The following is a 20811-nucleotide window of genomic DNA, read 5'->3' as shown; positions in this document are numbered from 1 at the left end:
CCAGTGCTACTTCTATCCCTCCTCCTCTTACAAATCATGTGCAGTGTGCTTATTAACACAGGGGAGCTACGGCCACCCTACCCCACTTGTAAGAAATGTCAGTGAATTCCCTACCACTCAACTGAACTGAAGAAGCTTCTTGTTTTCAAGAAAACTCAGCAAGTCCAGTTTCCTTAGGCTTATCCCCACTAGAGACTGTAACTTTAATAATTTTATATTTCCAGGTGCAATGCCTATGAGCTTGTTTATAGAACAGAATAATTTCTATCACTTTAGATGTTAGAGTGAGCTGTAGAGCACTGTGAGAATTACCATAAAATAGCTCTCAGCAATAACAGTGTTTAACAGTACTGTTGAGGGCATTTGTGTATCTGAGTTACATGTTTTGTTTTCAGTCCACGAGCTGATTGCAAAGGTCATATCCCAGATTTTATATCTATCCTATGCAAGCGATACATTTTCCACATTGCTTGACACTATAGATATGAGTTCATTTTCATTTAATGGTATCACTTGCTAAATCATTGTGGAGGAATGACCAAAGACAGATAATATAATTTATTGATTACAAATAATACCCAAGGACCATTTATATCCAATTGGGTATAAATTAAAAAGAAAAACCTGGAAAGAATATTCTCATAGCCGGAAATACATGTATGAGATCCATTATCCAGAGACCCATTATCCAGAAAGCTTCAAATTACGGAAAGTCAACATAGACTCAATTTTATCGAAATAATCCAATTTTTTTTAAAAAAAATAATTCTCTGTACTGATCAAACAGTTCCTTGTTTAGGTATGGAAACTAGAAAGCTCCAAATTATAGAAATACTGTCTCCCTTTCATCCAAATAATTAAAATCTTTAGAAATGATTTCCTTTTTCTCTGTAAAAATAAAACAGTACCTTGTACTTGATCTAAACTAAAATATATTTAATTCTCATTGGAAGCAAAACCAGCCTATTGGGTTTATTTAGGGGCAGATTTACATAGGGTCGAATATCGAGGGTTAATTAACCCTCGATATTCGACTACCGAATGTAAATCTTTCGACTTCAAATATCAAAGTCGAAGGATTTACCGCAAATAGTTCGATCGAACGAAAAATTAAATCCTTCGAATTTTCTTCGACCTAAAAAACATTAGAAAGCCTATGGGGACCTTCCCCATAGGCTAACATCGCACTTCGTTAGGTTTTAGGTGGCGAAGTAGGGGGTCGAAGGTTTTTTTAAAGAGACAGTACTTCGACTATCGAATGGTCGAATAGTCGAACGATTTTTAGTCGTAGTCGAAGGTCGAAGTAGCCAATTCGATGGTCGAAGTAGCCAAAAAATCATTTGAAATTCGAAGTTTTTTTTATTCTATTCCTTCCTTCGAGCTAAGTAAATGGGCCCCTTAATGTTTACATGATTTTCTAGTAGACTTAAAGGGGTGGTTCACCTTTAAGTTAACTTTTAGTATGTTATAGAATGGCTAATTCTAAGCAACTTTTCAATTGGCCACCATTTTTTCCTTTTTAATCATTTTGAATGATTTGCCTTTTTATTCTGACTTTTTCCTAGCTTCCAAATGGGGGTTACTGACCCCATCTAAAAAAAACAAATGCATTGTAAGGCTACAAATTAATATTGTCATTGCTACTTTTATTATTCATCTTTCTCTTCGGGCCTCTACATTTCATATTCCAGTCTCTTATTCAAATCAGCACATGGTTGCTAGTGTAAGTTGGACCATATCAACCAGATTGTGGACATTGGAAACTGGAAAAAAGTTAAATAATAAAAAATTAAAACCAATAGTAAATTGTCTCAGAATATTACTTTCTACATCATACTAAAAGTGAATTTAAAGTTGAACAACCCCTTTAAGGTATGAAGATCCAAATTACAGGTCCCAAGCATTCTGGATAACAGGTCCCTTACCTGTACTTGATCCAAACTAAGATATAATTTATCCTTATTGATTAAGTCAAACCAGCCTACTGAGTTTATTTAATGTTTACATGATTTTCTAAGACTTAATGGAAAACTAAATCCCCGAACAATGTAGGTCTCTATAATAAGATATTGTATAAAACTTCTCATGTGTAAAACCCTGCTTCATGTAAATAAACCATTTTCATAATAATATACTTTTTTAGTAGTATGTGCCATTGGGTAAACCTAAATAGAAAATTGGCATTTTAAAAAACAAGAGCCGTCCCCTGCGATCGTACGATTCACGGGGCACACAAACATACCAAACAAACCATACATGTTAGGTCACATGAACCCAGTAAAAGACAGAGTTCTGTCTTTTGCTTCCACACTTCTTCCTGTTACAGTTAGGGTTGCAGTATTTCTGGTCAGGTGATCTCTGAGGCAGCACAGAGACCATCACGAAATGGAGAGATTTAAAAGGGCAATATTTACTTAAATATGCAGTATATACCAGTTTGGTAAAATAGGTCCTGAGTATTCTGTATAACAGGTCCATTATTTTTACCATGTATAAAGCTAGATTTTAACCAGACTGAATCAACTGGGCTCGATGCTTGGCAGTGTGAGCTGTTTCTGGAAAGATACATATGTGTTGTCACTACACGCCTACCTTGCAGCTCACATAAACAAACTTTAGGGAAGTGATGCTGCTTTATCTCAAGGGATCATTAAGAAAAAGGCCAGTTATTTTTTTAGATCAGACTGAAGGAAACAATTTGCATTACAACACTAGGAAGTGTTGTAAAGTGGCTATTGCTACTCTGCTTGTTTTCTGTCAGACCTCCAGTTTATAACAACATGTTGATTGAGTGAGAAATTCCCTTTAGTTGTTATTCGACAGTTGAAAATGATCTGTTCTGCTAAAATGTTTTATTTTCTATTTTGACCATAATCAATCTTTCCAACCTATCAATAATTTAATTCCTATGTCACAAAATATTTCACTTAAATTGATCCTCCGTCCAATTGGTAAATTGACCACTTTGTTAGTGAAGAGGACAGGGGAAGCCAAGAAACTTTAGTTGATGAAAAACATAGGAGGTTTAGGAAGGCTGAGATTATTGGTGTGTTAAAAAAAACAAAATAAATAGTTCATTTATTTCATGAACCTTATGACACAGGAACATGGTTGTGTGTATGTACATGTAAACTGAAATCACATTTCCCCCTAAACCTTCACCCATCTGCTGTGTAAGGAGAAAATAGGTGAATTCCAGGGTTTCTACCACCACATTTCGGAAGAAGAAGAATTACGCAGGTGCAATTCATATTAGCTCTATCATGTTCCCTAATGAATCAGCTTTAGTTTCAATAGAGAACTGCCATGCAAATAATCAAGTGTACTGTGTAGCTGAAGTATTCCTGCAAAGTGCTTTCAGATTCATACGACTGGGGGAGCTCATTGCTGAAGCAGGTGAGTTATACAGCACTGAGAATCCATGTTGCGGTTTGATGTGATTTTGAAATCGCTTTTGGCCATCGTTTCTAAGCTTTAAGAGTTCCATGACATTTGGGAAACCTCAGAAGTATAAATCAGTGTCACAAGGCTTTAGGGCATAGAAAACGTGGGCCACAACCAAGGTGAGGATCTGTAGGGTTGCAAAGTAGGCATTTAATAGTCAATTTATTTTAGGGGAATTAGAGATTCTGTCCTACTAATTTGTCCCATACAAGAATAGTGGCAATGGAAAAAATAGGTATTTATTTATTTATTTCCACCCCTACATACAAAAAGCAAAAGGAATGATAATCGTCCTATATGCCAGTTGTAAACGGTGAGGTGACTACCCTACGAGGGGCAATGCAATATTACAACATATCTAGTCTGTTGTTCATCAAGTACAAAAAGCGGATAAACACATCCATGGATATTAAAATCTGATTAAAGGGGACCTGTCCCCCCAAAAAATGATTCCAAATCCTATTTTATCATGTTATTTAAGCAAAATGAATCAGTCTGGGAATTCATAATTATAGCAAGCAGGCAGGAGCCATTTTGTGGACACTGTTATTAAGGCAAGCCTTGCATCAGCTCAGAATCTTGTTTGTGCACCAGAATGGGGGACCTGATGTCCATCCCCATGCCCTGGCTACACAATTAAATGGTTAAGAGAACTGGGAGACTGTGGGGAGAGAAGCGACAAATAGGAAGTGCAGAATGGAAAGTAAAAGTATTTGCTTGCCCCGCCTCTATGACCAAGGCAGAGAGTAGGGCCAGACAATATTTGATTAACAGCTAAGATTTTTAAATGAGTTTACAACAGCTATGAACACTTTAATAAAAATAAGAATTAGATTTCATGTTTAATTTGAAGAGGACTTTTATTATACAGCTTTTTATGTTGGGGTGACAGGTCCACTCTAATGAATACGGTTAACCTTTTATAAATAAAATACTTTACAGCTTCAGGGTGGGACATTTCCAGTTTATATATTTCCTAGCCTATTAAACCCAGTTATTACAATGCTGGCAGGCCCTTCTGTAATCCTAGCAATGCCAAGGGCACTGCTAGGCCTCACACTTACTGGAAACAGGCCATGTCCCCTGTTTGAATTAATTATGAAGGAGAGCATAATATCATCCATAACGAATCACAGTGTGGAACTGTTGACCAGTTTAAGGGCTGCATAAAGTACATTTTTAGGATGACACTTAAAATTCATATTAAATATTCAATACCTTAGAAGGAAAATAAGTTGGCAGCAGTGTAGAAAGTGGAAATTCCCAGTTTGCATGAGAACAAAAGAGAAATGTCTTACTAAAATGTATAATAACCATAGCTACAAGTTCTTTTTACTTAATTTTACCACACTATTATTTTAGTGAACATAAATGGCTTTATGTGTATTGAAAACATACAGATATCATCCTGAAATGTTACTGTTACTCGCATTTTGGACAATGGCTCATTTGTTTACACTACATGGGTCAGGGTGAATAGCAATAAACATCATTTATTAAAGGAGTGCTTCTGGGGCTGCCTCCTGAGCCAATAAAGATCACAGGTAACACCACACCATTTTTACATTTCCATTATTTATACAACAATATTGTTATGTGTTATGTATTTCTCAGCTACTGATTGCTTAAGGGAAAGATAGCAACAAATGGCTGTTACTGCTAAACAGAATTTAATTATTAAAACAACAAATTCTCCTAAAGGGGACATAACCCTGACGTAAAACTCTCCCATTCCCTGGCTCAGACTAAATTACAGATGTGATTATGTTCAGTATTATGTTTTAAATATTAAGAATGTGGACATAATTCTGTTTATGCATGTAGTGTTCCATTCTAGAGTACAAGACCTTGTTCATTGCCTATTTTCTGGGAGGGAGCAAGGGCCTAGGAAATGAGCACTAAGGGGCCCCTATGGTGCATTATACTGTTTTTTTGCACTTTGCGCTCTTGCAGACTGAGGCCCTTTCTGTCCCTATTTCAATGTCCTGAATTTGACTCTTTCATTGATAGTTACACACTCATATTTACAGTAGTCGCTTGCCCTTCCACTTAACACACATCACACAGCAATACAGTATTTTTAAAACCTTTTAAACCCCCGAGAACAGAAACAGTGACTCATAACACAATTCAATCAATATGTGCAGTAGGGAATCATATGAGAACGACAACACATATTACATGAGATCAAAAACTCTTTGGCCACAGGTTTTTTTAAAGGTCACTGAATCTGAAGACATTAACGTGTGTATTACAGTTTCTGACCTCAAATAACTGTTATGCTTAGCATAAAGCAAGAAACCATCATTCTCAGGCAGTAACTGTGTTTGCCTATTAAATTTTTCAGCAATATAAGCCATAAACCGAAATCAAATTTGGATTTAGTACTGCTTAGCCACAAAGGGCTCTAACACATCAAGAAATGCATCTCAAACGGACAAAAAAACACATATAGCATTTATACTGTAAGTAGTGATAGTCGAATAAATTCACCAGTCGCAAATTTGCAGCGAATTTCTGTGTTTAGCCGCCAGTGAATGCATTTGTGAAACTGCTGGGAAATTTTGCAGACGAAAATTCTGCCGCGTCCAAAAAAATTTGGGCGCGTGTCAGAATAGAATAAAAATTAAAAATTGTCACGGTCATCGAAATCATTTTGACGACCATTGACTTCAATGCGTTTCACAAATTTCTCAACGTTTCGCGAATTTTGCGGGAAATTTGCCAATTTTTCAGCGACGGGACAAATTAGCCCATCACTATTTATAAAATTCAAATAAATGCAATACATTGAGCATGTATTTGATGATAATTGTAACCATCATCATATTACAGGTATGGGGTCCGTTATCTGGAAACCAGTTATGCAGAAAGGCCATCTCCCATAGACTCCATTTTTTCCAAATAATCCAAATTGTTGAAAATGGTTTCCTTTTTCTCCATACTAATAAAACAGCACCTGGTACTTGATCCAAAGTAATATATAATTAATCCTTATTGAAAACAATATACGCCTATTGGGTTTATTAAATGTTTACATGATTTTCTAGTAGACTTAAGGTATGAGGTTTTTTTTGAAAAACCCCAGGTCCAGAGGATTCTGAATAACAGGTCCTATACCTGTATTCATAATCATAATGTTGTTCATAGCTCCAACATTGTTGCTGCCCTCTTCAGGCATTTAGTACAATTACTTGTGAGTAGACAAACCAAAGGCTAGTTTTTTGTATAGCATGTGTTACAATACCAAATATTGCTAAACAGTGTAGTATTCTTAGTTTATTCATATTTATATTATATTAATAAATATATTTTTTTGTATTTATGTGAATTATAACATATACTTATATAACATATGCACATGGAAACAGGCTAATAGATGGTGAATTATGCCCAATATGAATTCTCTTGCAGTAACTTGAGCAAGAATGATGTCTTGTCTGCTTTCATTGAATAAGCTCTTCCGTGCAGAGTGTACAGTCTTAGCCGTACACTTACGAGAGAGGAACTATTAATAATACTACATTGGACAAGTGCCCTTGTGAAAATTGATGTAAGCAAAATAAGGCTCAGAAACAGAGCATGAATTTCATGTTGCTAGGCAATTTGAAATTGACAGCAGAAGTTTATTTATAAGCATTCTAGAGAGACTAATTTTGCCAAATGAATTTGGAGTTTGGCCAGGTTTCTTCAGAAGTATTTGAGATATATACCGGGAACAGCTTTTTGTTTCTTCCAATTGCTGTTTCTTGCAGAGTGAAATTAGAAGACGCAACCTAGTTTAGAAACAGAGAGAGTGCGATAAGGAAAGAAATATGAAATGAGTGGCAGTGTGGCATACAAGAAATATATAAATATAGCAATATACATTTTCACATAAATCAATATTTAAGTAATATTTTCCATGGAACAGAATGCTGACAATGTTTTTATGGATATAGATCATAATGGGACAACATTACTAAAAGTAGACCTTGCTTTATTAAAGTATGGGCACTCCTGCTATAGAAGGTAGTTTTCCCATGATTCAGAGCTTTTTGAATAACCTGCTTCTGGATAAGGGATCCCATACCTGTACTAGCAGCAAATAAGATATGTGTTCCTGTAGCCTAAAACGACTTCTGTTGTACCAAAATGTCAAAATGTATCATTCTATTTCTATTTATGTGTACTTATGTGCATACAAATAAATTGTGACATCAGTGCAATAGGAGAATTGTTTGGCTATATGAAGACATATATATGTGTGTATATATTCTCTATTGGACAGCATTATCAAAAAATTAAAATGAAAATCCTGAAATCATTTAGCACAATAAATTAGTTGTGGGGTAAATGATATGTATATTTCATTTTGACATTTGTTTATGTTTACATAGGCGGGAGGGGGGAGCGGGTAGCCGGCCATGTGTCTTAGATCCTTTCTGAAAGTCATTGCATCACTACAAGATTCTGAGCCATTAACAGAATTAATTAAGAGTATAGTGGGGCTCATTTATCAACACTGGGCAAATTTGACCATGGATAGTAACCCATTCTGCCTATGACTAAGTGCTGGGTAAGCATGAAACGTGTTAGGCGTTAGAGGGGATACTTTCCATGTCTTTTAACTATTGATGTGAATAACGTATATTTTTTTACCTATTAGCATGCCTTGGAGAAATTATTGAGTTTATGGTTTTACCTCTGTTTGGTCACTAGAGGTCTCCGGCATGCATACCAGTAGTATTTACTGATTCTGCTCCCAATTTGACTCTAATAGTAGTAACCCATGGCAACCAATGAGATTGCTGAATTCATTGTTCTACTTGCAGCTGGTTTCAAAAAGTTAATCACTGATTGGTTGCTATAGGTAACTGCCCATGGGCAAATTTGCCCAGTGCTGATAAATGAGCCACTGAGATAAAAACAAAAATGTTAAGAAGGCAAATATAACAATGCCAAAGTAGTGTATTGAGAAGTTTATTTGCCCAACCATCATGCAGTGAACTACACTTATATTATTTATTTGCATGTTTTAAGAATTTCACTGTATAACATTTGGAAGCGACCAATTCAGGTAATTGTATTTTCCCTAAACCACTGTAAAATCAAAATGTCACTTATTGATCTGGAAATAATACCTTGTGCCCTTTCACAAAACAGTATCCAGTAAGTCATTTGTATGATTTAAGATACTGTACCCTGTTTATTTAAAATAAGAAGCATAATAATAGTTCACTGGAGCCAAGTAACATTCTCTTTACTGTTTTCACAACGGACGATAATGATATCATTACCAACAGAAAGTCATGGACTTTAATTATATCATGGTTGTATTATACTTTTAAAATGCTTTAACACGAGAATCAGTTTTTCTCTCTTACCAACCTTTTTAATAGTGGCTTTTGCAGCTATTAATGGGATAGTGCTATGAAAAATGCCATTTGTCTGTATTAAGTGTGACCTTTTGTGATAACGATCAACAAATGTTAAGCGGCATTACCATCCTTTAATTCCTTCTGATGACCTCTTGCTACAGAGATTGGAATGCAATACTCATACTCTGGCATTGGCATGCATTGCAAATAGAAAATACATTCAATAGGAACATGATGAGCCAAAATAGTCATTAATATAGAAAAAGGAGCAGATAGGGCATAGAAAAGGATTAGGACTCATTTACAAATGGAAGTGCCATCTTTTAAATTCACAACGCAATGTTTTCCCACTGAATTCTATGAATCATTTACTAAGTAGCAGTTTGCATCAGCTTTAAAGAAATCACATGAAAGTTGTTGGTTAATTTTGCTGGCATTAATGGGGATGTGAATCTCATCATTTGTAGCTTTACGTGTCACTGGCATACACTTCTTTAGAGGGTGTCAGTTGCATGTAGGTGAAAGATGCAAAGGGAGACCTGGAAATGACCTATTGGGAGCTGTACACTGGACCTTACATACAAAGAAATTTAAGTAATGGTATTTTTGCACAAGAGCGTACCTTTGTGGGTAGCACTTGCATGTATGCATTTTTAAGCATTTTGGGCTTTGCACTTTAGTAATAAAAGACCTAATGGGTGCAGATACAATCTATATGCCAGTGTATGTTACTATTAAAACACAATTCACTATAAAATGGACAATAAAATTTACCATGATTGTTGAGGGTGCAATAACTAAAAGAATGGTAAGACACCACAACCTTAAGATAAACAATAAAATGAAATAATACTAACAAAAGTGTGCTTTTGCCTGGGCAAAGCAGTAAAACAGAAAACACGGACCTTATTGATAGTGATCATTAAATGTTTCCCTGTGTATCTTGGTCCCTATAGATCTTACTGAGCTCCCATCATGCTCATGAATTAGGTCTAAACAACAACTGCTGGGAGCCCACTGTTTGCATCATTTATGTGGATTTTTTTCTTTTCTCCTCACTGGCATATAAATGTAGGTCATTGCATTCTGAGTCATAGACTTTCACTGTATAATCCCTGCTTTATGAATATGGAGCCATGGGCATTGATAAACCGCATTTAATAAAAAGGGAATGTTCCACAGAAGCATTTCAATAAAATATTATTATATTTTGTTTATAAAAATGTGTATTGTATTCTATGTAGATTATGCCAGGGAATTCTCCTGCCAAGGGGGTAGGGAAATACACTTAATAAATATGCGAAAATATATTGGAACCTATTGCTCAGCATGATGATGTTAAGGTTTTTTGTTACATTTTCACACCAAATTTTAGATTTAGGTTTTTTTTTATCAAAGGTCAAATTTTAGAGCTATGTGAGCTTTTCTAAACCTCAAATTAACTCACAAATTGAATGGCTTCTTATTTAAGAAAAGGCTTGAATGCAAAATTGATCGAGTTTTCTGCAAAAAAAAAAAAATCGAATCGCTCGAATTGATCGAGTTTTTGAGTGAAACCCACTGAAAAGAACTCGAACAACATGAAGGCTATTAACATCTTCAAATGGTTCGAGGGACCTTTGCCATTGACTCCTACACGACCTTAACAGTTTTTAGATGCTAAATTTTCCTTAATAAATCTTAGGGGGTTATTTACTAAAATATTAATTTATCTCATTGTCCCTCAACCAAACTCCCATGCCCAAATTTGCCTTATTTATTAATAAATTAACCCGCTTTAATCAAATCGGTGAAAAAAATCAAGAGAAAACCTAAATCATACATTTTAATATGGCTTTTTTTCCCGAAATGCTGAAATTGTTCGAGTTTTTTTCCTGAAAACCCAGAAAAAGTTGGATTTTTAGGCTAAACCCATCGAAGACCACTATAACTTCAATTTGGAATAGGTGCCTCTCCTATTGACTTATACAGGACCTTGCCAGGTCTGAGATGTCGAACCAGAGATGGCAGATTTATAGATTCAACCTTTTTGCGGCATCTGGGTATAATAATTCGTAGAAATTAGTATTTTGTCCCAAAAAGCCGAACCGGAAAAATTTGAGGTTTAATAAATAAACCCCTTTATCTTTAATGTCTAATTTATCTGTACTTGACAGCAAGTCCTTGCATATTAATTGTGTCCATATTGCTTGTTTGACCTTGTCACAATAATGGATGCTAAATTGTACCACTGCAGTTGCCCATAACAATTAGTTTGGTACTTGTTGGTGATTGAAAGCTAAAATCTGATTGGCTGCTATAGTTAGCCCCAGACAAATAAACCAATAAGTCTGATAAATATTAAATAAATAATACAATGATAATTCCTTGGATTGGATAAAAGTAGGCTTCAAAAATACATGAAAAAGTAGATGTGTAGCTGGTCCAATGCACATGCATATTCCCACCGCAACTATACAATGGTCAGTTTGTGTGGTTGGTGTTCCTAAAACTAGAAAAAAAATGTACTGCTATGCCTTTGTCTAGAGTTGACCCATACTGGCTCATAAGCTCACCTTGAAAACAAAAGCCAACTTGTAAGAGTTAATGGATTCTTAGCCATCCTTGAAAGAAACAACTGAACTGAGGAGATACAGCAGCTGCTTTTCAGAGCAGAACAAGATATATATTTTGTAATATTGCTGAGCCGTTTTGGTTCTAAGTACCTGAAATATCTATTCAGCAATATCCATTGTTGTTTTATTTTGAGAAACCTTCATTGCTAAATCAATGACATTTTATTTTCCTATCTTTTTTTATTTTTGATTTGAGCCTAGCAGCACTTTTATGTTTAAGTAGTTAAGCATTGTCATGTCATTCTCAAAAGCAAGTTTCTTTTACTTGATAATCTCACCACTCTCAGTCCAGTTTCCAATGGGTTGTGAAATGAATGAGTGTCCAGTCCATTACAAACAAGTTGATTGTTTAATGATAAAAAGTGGACCTTCTACTGTCAAAGAATTATTGGCATTTGAATATCCAGCAATAGTATCTGCTTTGTTGGAATAAGGTTTACACCAAAGCACTTATTATATCTTAGGCAATTAAAAGCACTGGGAGAAGCTTTTATCAACACCGCGCCACTTCCTTTTGTATCTCCGCTGCTTCCTTAATTCCAACTCTCACACAAAGTTGGTCAGTGCTGCAAAATATCTAAATGAGAAAAGAGAAGGAAGTCCACATAGGGCAATACTGTTTTGTGTTGTCTGATAAGGGCAATTCAGTCACAGTAGGGTTAAAGGTGTTCAGAAAAAAGTTAATTGGATCACCCTCCCTGGGGAAGCGGACTGGAGAATCTGTACAACGCATAGGAAAATACAGTGTGGCACTAATTTCTACTCCCTGAACACCACCATATTATATATTTTAACCCTATTGTGTCTGGATTGCCCTTATCAGGCAACTTATTATATCTCACTTGGGTTCATTTAGGGGCAAATTCATCAAGGGTCGAATATTGAGGGTTAATTAACCCTCGATATTCGACTGGGAATGAAAATTCTTCGACTTCGAATATCGAAGTCGAAGGATTTTGCGCAAATACTTCTATCAAACGATTAAATCCTTTGAATCGAACGATTCGAAGGATTTCAATCCAACGATCGAAGGATTATCCTTCGACCAAAAAACTTAGCCAAGCCTATGGGGACATTCCCCATAGGCTAACATTGGGTTCGGTAGCTTTTAGGTGGCGAACTAGGGGGTCGAAGTTTTTTCTTAAATAGACAGTACTTCGACTATCGAATGGTCGAATGGTCGAATAGTCGAACGATTTTTAGTTCGAATCATTCGATTCAAAGTCGTAGTCGAAGGTCGAAGTAGCCCATTCGATGGTCGAAGTAGCCAAAAAAACACTTAGAAATTCGAAGTTTTTTTACTTCGAATCCTTCACTCGAAGTTAATGAATTGGCCCCATCATATATCCTAAAGATAATGTATAATTGCAGTGTATAAAGAAAGTCACACACAGCTTTTTCTAACAATTCAATCAAATTCTGACCACACAATGTTGGTCTAGGCTTGAGTGATCAATAAATCATCCAAGTCACAAGTAAAGGAAAAGTGATCGCTATGATAAAACTATCTCTACTTCTGTACAAAGTGGAAAAAAACTCTTTGTACATATCTGACCTAAATAAAGCCGGAATAAACAAAAAAAAAGTGGAAAGAACTCGTTTGAATATCTGGAAAGATCACATCATCAAATATACAGAGAGATTTTGATATAAACTTTTATGTTAACTGTGCATTGCAAAATCCATGAATTAACACTTTGACAGTTGTATAAACTGATCTAATGCAGCCTCAAAGCATAAGGTTATTACACATGCAAGTTTCTGATCTGTCATATGTAATAAAATGAGATCAAGACCTACAATCATTTCAAGAAAACTGCCGGCAGTCATTTTTATTTAAAAAAAAAGATCTTATAAATATTTATTTTTCATAATGTTTTCCCAGTACAAATGAGCTTTATGCAGGAGAAAGCAATCATCCATGCTCAGTAATAACTCTGTAATTTGTACAGGGACTAACATTATTTTAAAACGAACTGAATAGTAGACTACTTTTTTGGCTACATTAAGTTAAATGTAACAATGAGGTAATGTAATGGATTTTACATCCTAAAATAAAACAGGGTTTTTTTCGGCCCATATATATATATATATATATATATATATATATATATATATATATATATATATATATATATAATACAGTATATATATATATATATATATATATATATATTATATATAATTTGTGTGTAAAAGACAATAGACCAATAGAAATTGAATGTCTGGGTGCTGCTTAAGAATTGTGACCATTAAAGGGACGCTGTCATGGAAAAACATGTTTTTTCCAAAACGCATCAGTTAATAGTGCTGCTCCAGCAAAATTCTGCACTGAAATCCATTTTTCAAAAGAGCAAACAGATTTTTTTATATTCATATTTTGAAATCTGACATGGGGCTAGACATTTTGTCAGTTTCCCAGCTGCCCCAGTCATGTGACTTGTGCCTGCACTTTAGAATGGAACTACTTTGTGGCAGGCTGTTATTTCTACTTAATGTAACTGAATCAGTCTCAGTGGGACTTGGCTTTTACTATTAAGTGCTGTTCTTAGATCTTCCAGGGAGCTGTTATCTTGTGTTAGGGAGCTGCTTTCTCGTTACCTTCCCATTGTTCTGTTGTTAGGCTGCAGGAGGAGGGAAAGGGAGGGGGTGATATCAGTCGAACTTGCAGTACAGCAGTAAAGAGTGATTGAAGTTTATCAGAGCACAAGTCACATGACTGGGGCAGCTGGGAAACTGACAATATGCCTAGCCCCATGTCAGATTTCAAAATTGAATGTTTGCTCTTTTGAAAAATGGATTCCAGTGCAGAATTCTGCTGGAGCAGCACTGTTAACTGATTCATTTTGAAAAAAAACATGTTTTCCCATGACAGTATCCCTTTAACAAAGAATGCCACACTCACAGGTCTTAGCAACAAAACAAAAGTAAATGTCCCTGAGGAAGGTCACTTTATGTGATCGAAATGTTGATTTTTACTGTTATAGAGGATGTAGTAATTTCTAGGTTGACCACATGTCCATATAGTGGATTTTTTTCTATTTTTGATTAAGTGTATCCTGACTTTAGTGGTTAATTTTTTGCTACTGATTTAGCATAATTACTCCAAGGTTAGAATTTAGAATAACAGTACTAGCAGATATATTACAGATTCAAAAAAGGGTCGGATGCCTTTTTTAGCCAAGGGAAATACTGAAATTAATGCTTGGTACAAATTTGATAACTGCTTGGATTGCCCTTTTGGAGTCAAAAAGACAAACTGGGGAGGCTCCCGATGGGGATTTTTACCTTTTCCTATATCAAGGTTGAACTTATGGGACATTTTTTTTTTCAACCTAAATCACTATGCTTCACTGTGCCCCAAAATCCCAAATAAATGCTTTTGGTGTAGCCTCTCAGCTCTCTGGGCTCACTAGCAGCTCTCTGGCCTCTTCCTCTATTCACCATGCGGTTCTCTATGCCAGGCTTTCTTGCAGTCTCTGTGCTTGTGCCCTTACAGGGATAAGAGCAAGCGGTTTGCACTAATTCCCTACATATTATATATATATATATATATATATATATATATATATATATATTAGTAAATGGACCCTAACTCCAATGTTTTGTGAAAAAAAGTGATGAATTTTATTCACAGATGCATATCCAACGTTTCGGTCCACAATGGGACCTTTCTTTCTTGAGATATGCATCTGTGAATAAAATTCATCACTTTTTTTCACAAAACATTGGAGTTAGGGTCCATTTACTAAAAAACGTCAGCACTCCGAGGATTTTAAACAAAGTTCAAAGGTGAAGAAAGAGCAGGTTTATTAGAATCCGATGTTTCAGTTCCTATCTGGAACTTTCCCTGATGAACTTTGTTTAAAATCCTTGGTGGTGCCGTTTTTTGCCTATATATATATATATATATATATATATATATATATATATATATATATATATATATATATATATATATATATATATATATATATATATATATATATATATATAGACACTATCAAGGGAGATATGTTTTAGCTGATCCTTATTGCTTATCGCTGAGAGCAGGGAAAAGCTGCAGGGAAATAGAGTGCTAGTTAGTGGATTCATAATCATTCTGCCTACATTTAAAGGATGTGTGGCAGATTACATAATCATTTTCCATTTACTTGATACTATTAAAATTGACAAGGTTTTGGGGAAAATGTTTTCATGGAAAATGAAAAGGCCCATAATGTCAATGAAATTGGGAAAAGCAGTTTTTACCTGTATTTGTCCAATGCTAACTACTGCAATTCTAGTCATAAGAACTACCCCAAAGTTAAAAAGTGTAATGTAATGTAATGTTTTTGTTAATAAACCTTTGATATGGTGCATTACATGGCAAAAGGAGGACAAACAATATGTCAGAGGTACCAGAAATGTATTTGTTGTCCATTACTCTGCTTTTCATCAAGTATATATTTAGGTTTTCACAAGCAATCCCTATATTGCTTGTGAAAACAGTAATAAAATAAATAAGACCCATTTTTAAAGTAGTCAACTCATTGCCCACATGTAAATTCTCATCTTTGATGTAAATTTTTCATAATTTTTTGAAGCACTTTGCATCATTTCACCCTATTTATACTATATAGAATTTCGCAATCCGCTTTCACCAAAATATTGTTGGATTTGTTTGACAGCTCAGACCTGGTGACATTCTATTTTTACCTGTGGCAGAATGAATAATGTCTGTGGGGACATGAGAAAAAAGCTATCTGCATTTTACTACCTGAAACTATTCATTTTATTTTATTTTATTTTATAAGCAATATCACCATCAACTGAAACTGTATGTCAGAATAGTAAATGTTACTATGTAGCTGCTTTATAAATAGGGCCTGACAATGGCCATGGAAATAATGAATTAGAAATTGTGGACTGTCATATTGAAGTCTTTAAACTATTTCTGCAAATGCAGGTGATTATCTACCAGTAAGAGATTGTGTGCTATTCTTGGAGATCTCTTCTGCTTAGGTCTATCACAATGACTCTAGCTAGACTAGTCTTAAACTATAGCAACAAAAGCAAACACTATATTATGAGCAAAGTAAACAGAAATTCTCTTCAAACTTAGCAGATAGAAAAAAAAACATTTTTATACACAAATTTCATGATTAAAGGCTGGGAAAAAAAATCACAAAACTGCTTTATTTATAAGAAAGTACACTTGTTATTTAGACAGTTTGTTCCTGTTTATATTCTGTCTACCAAGCATATATCAACATTTGAATGCCCTTGGCTTTACTTTGTAGGGTATTGTGTGCCACTCCACTTGCTTATGCATTTCTGTCTTTTTTGACCCTACAGCATCGGTGGAGAAGTAGTAAGAGGAACAGAAGGGAGCTATGTGAATAAACACTTTCGTATGGGATTTATGACAATGCCTGCTCCACAAGACAGGTTACCACACCCATGCTCCAGTGGATTTTCAGTACGTTCTCAGTCACTTCATTCTGTGGGTGGAACTGAGGATGACAACAGTTGCTCTCGTAAACAGCCACCACCAAAGCCAAAACGAGATCCAAACACAAAGCTGAGCATTTCATCTGAAACTGTAAACTTTGGAACACTAGGCAAGAGCCCAAAATTCACAGACAGAACAGATGGTGAGTAGCCCATATGGAGAACTATTTGATTTGAATTGTAGGCCAGTATGTCAAGGCTGCACCCATGTTGATATTCATAACAAGTACAAATCTCAAGACAGTTATACAAATGCCAATCAAAGCATAGAACCTCTGTGATGGTTCAATAAGAAGTGGGTGAATACCGTGATGATAAAAAATATTAATACACATTGACAACAAATACCATATTCTTGTCTTGAGTAACATGACCAGTATAATGGCATAACTTGTAAACAAATTGATTACACCAATTCTAAACTGTTTTATTTACTATAATCCCTTTGGTATATTCCCTTACCTTAAAACTAGTGATGGGCGAATTTGCGAAAAATTAGCGAAACGACGCCGGCGTCTTGTTTTTGACGCCGGCGCCAGTTTTTTTTATGCTGGCGGGCGTTTTTGACCCCGGCGTCAGTTTTTTTCCGACGCAGCAAATTTTTCGGGCAAATTTGTCGCGGGTGTTTCGCAAATTTATTCGCTGGCGGCGAATCGCGCAAATTGGCCTCGAATTCACGCCTGCCGAATAAATTCGCCCATCGCTACTTAAAACTTACCTTACCATTAAAACATTTTTTTCCAGTAATGTGCTACCCTTTGTATTATGTTTATAGTCATAGTCGCAGACCAACAGTCAAGTAAACTATTAAAAATGAACTATAAATTAATTTGCACCGTGTCAGAAACGAACAAAAAAAGAGCACAAAGATAATAAAGCACAGAGCACATTATTTATTAAATGTGTCTTTGTGAAATGGGTGTGATGGGGTACAAATATTCATCACTTATGAGTAGGAAAGTGGGTAAAAGTATCAGTAATAACCAGAGAAATAGAAAAGATATTGGAAACATTGAACAAACAGATTACTCACTAAAGAGTTGGTCAGCCCTCAAGATAACACAAATGTACAGAGTCAATATCTTAAAGTAGTTGACATGCCAACTGTATCATGTTCATATAACCTTTCAGCTTGATAGAGTCTTCAGTCAGTTCATGGATTACATTATGTGAAGACTACTATACAGTATATGAGCTACTTTTGAAATGAATTTAAGACAGCAGATTTTCAGTACTAATTAGTGAGGAAATGCTGTGCTTGCCCTGGGAAAATACGGTACTGTGCCAGCTAGTCTACCACATGCTATTTAACATTGTTTTGCAGATTAGTTCTTTGTATATTAAACTCCTAAGACCTTTATAATTATGCAGAACAAACTGTTATGCCAGCAGGCAACCGAAACAAACAATAACAAAAACACTTCATAGATGATTTTGAGGAGTTTAAGCATTTCACAAAACCAAGGAACAACACTTCAATCAAAATGTATGCTCAGGAACCAGTTAAGCAACCCAGTGGCATAATAATTTCTGAGGTTTCTGTGCCTGATGGTTAAGATAGTTTATTAACATGACTATTTGTATTTGATATTAAAAAATACAGGAATGCTATTCAAAAATATACAAGGATAAGGCCATTGAGTAAATAGTTTTTTAAAAAGCTATGCAAGTGTAGTACATTTGTATAAAGACCAGCATAGTTAGTAAAATTGCTAGCTTTTCCAATACATATAATTACATTCGTACATAATTACATTTATGTAAAAAGAAATGCAGGAAATTGTTTTTTTGTTGTTCTTTTTTTACACAATTTTATTCATATGCCTCTTTATAGTGTATTTGGTTTGCAGCTGGGGTTTAGCTGAAAAGAGGTGCCAAAACAATCCAGCTAAAAAAGTATTTAAAAAGACTTTAAAGCCACTAGTACACAAGTGTAAACTTGTGTAGAAACTGCCATAGTAAAATGTTGAAAGATGTCAGAAGAGTCTATGTTCTTAACATTTTTAAGAAATCTTTTTCCTGCAGCCAAGTATTTCGAGAAATGGTATTTACACATCATCATTGCTTTTAGCAGTATACACCACATCTTTGGTTTCTATTGGGATATCAATGTTTACTAAATTCCAGAATACCATGGAGGGTTCAGAAACTAAAGATATTTATAGTAGGTGAGCTTGAAAACAGATAAAACATGTCTAACTTATAAGAAGATTAAGAAGGAAGAGTTGACACATTACCTTAATTCATATAGTGTTTATGATAAAATTGATTTAAACTCATAACAAGTGGTCTATGAGACCATTTATTGAAATACTGGAGAATAGTGATCATCTAGGAGGGTTTCAAACTTCTTTATACAGATAATATATTGTTGAACATTTCTTAGCTTACGTGCCATTAGCTTCATTGGAACATTTTTAGTGACGCAATGTTTTATAGTGCAAGAAATTTAAAAAAGAAACCCAGGTCCCAAACATACCAATTCATAGATCCCATACCTGTATATGTTAAGAATTTGCTGATTTTTTTATAATAAAAATAATGTTTAAAAACACATTATCTTGAGAAGTGATGAGAACTCTCAAACTTTGCCCAGTTTCTCAAAAAACTGGTAGATGTATACACACAAAATAACCACAAAGAACTAAATATAACAATAATTTTTTTTTTATAATTTTTGATAATTTATAATTTTATCATTTATAATTTTTCTGTTAGTTTCAGCAAAGCAAAGACCACATAGTGATGAATATACTAAGAAAATCCCACCACCCAAGCCGAAGAGGAACCCAAACACTCACCTTAGTACATCATTTGATGAAACATACATAAGAAAACATGGCTCATTGAAGAGTACATTATTCAGAGAATCATCTTCATCTCATATTAGCACCACTGCACTTGATAGAGAGGATGAAGAACCTGTTTATATTGAAATGGTTGGAAACATACTAAGAGACTTTAAAAGAGATGACGAAGACCAAAGTGAAGCTGTATATGAAGAAATGAAATATCCCATCTTTGATGATTTAGTTCAAGATTCTAGATATCTTTATGAAGTAGATCATATTAGTTGCTCTTCTCAATGTGCTACTCCCACAGTGCCTGACTTAGAATTCACAAAGTCCTCAGTGCCATCAACCCCAAAAGGCCAAGTTTGTGATATTCCACCACCATTCCCAAACCTACTTTCTCAAAGGCCACCATTATTGGTGTTTCCACCAGCACCAGCTCAGTGTTCCCCAAATTCTGATGAGTCACCTTTAACTCCACTTGAGGTTGCAAAACTACCTGTACTAGAAAATGTGTCTTACATCAAACAACAAGGTAGTGCTTCACCCTCATCACACATTCCAGGACATCAAAAGGCAGAGAAGGACCCAACTATTGTATCACATGGAACAAGTTCATCTGGACACTCTCAGTCTTCTCCTCCACATCCTTCTACAATGTACCGAACTCAGTCTCCACATGGTTATCCTAAATGTCATTCAGCTTCACCTTCTCCTGTGAGCATGGGTAGGTCATTAACTCCTTTAAGCCTCAAAAGACCACCACCTTATGAATCTGTGCATACAGGAAGTCTCTCAAGAAGTTCTCCATCAGTGCCTCATTCTACAGTCAGAAATAGCCCTCAAGAAGGGAAGTCAGTTAATGCATCTACCAGTACTTATAATTCATCTCAAAGCAGCTTACGTTCCAGGACACCTACAAGTCCCCTTGAAGAATTATCCAACCTCTTTACCTCAGGAAGAAGCTTGCTGAGGAAACCCTCCAGTGGAAGACGTTCTAAAGAACCTTCAGAAAGTAAGTTTTTGTACAATAAACGCTGATATATATATATGTATATATATATATATATATATATATATATATATATATATATATATATATATATA

General features: G+C 35.1%; 1 protein-coding gene across 1 annotated transcript in view; it reads left to right on the top strand.

The window, feature by feature from the left end:
* The window catches only part of LOC108716219 (neuronal tyrosine-phosphorylated phosphoinositide-3-kinase adapter 2), a 93732-nt gene that overhangs the window by 48961 nt on the left and 23960 nt on the right, over window positions 1-20811 (top strand). Inside the window, exons 3-4 of the mRNA XM_041563375.1 lie at window positions 16757-17055; window positions 19631-20719. Of these exons, the coding sequence (XP_041419309.1) occupies window positions 16757-17055; window positions 19631-20719 (1388 nt within the window). The remainder of the gene's footprint in view (window positions 1-16756; window positions 17056-19630; window positions 20720-20811) is intronic.

Source organism: Xenopus laevis, chromosome 5L (genome assembly GCF_017654675.1).
Source record: "Xenopus laevis strain J_2021 chromosome 5L, Xenopus_laevis_v10.1, whole genome shotgun sequence".
In the NCBI taxonomy this organism is placed as follows: Eukaryota; Metazoa; Chordata; class Amphibia; order Anura; family Pipidae; genus Xenopus; species Xenopus laevis.
The sequence above is the reverse complement of the archived record's forward strand: the minus strand, read 5'-3'. Positions and strand labels throughout refer to the sequence as shown.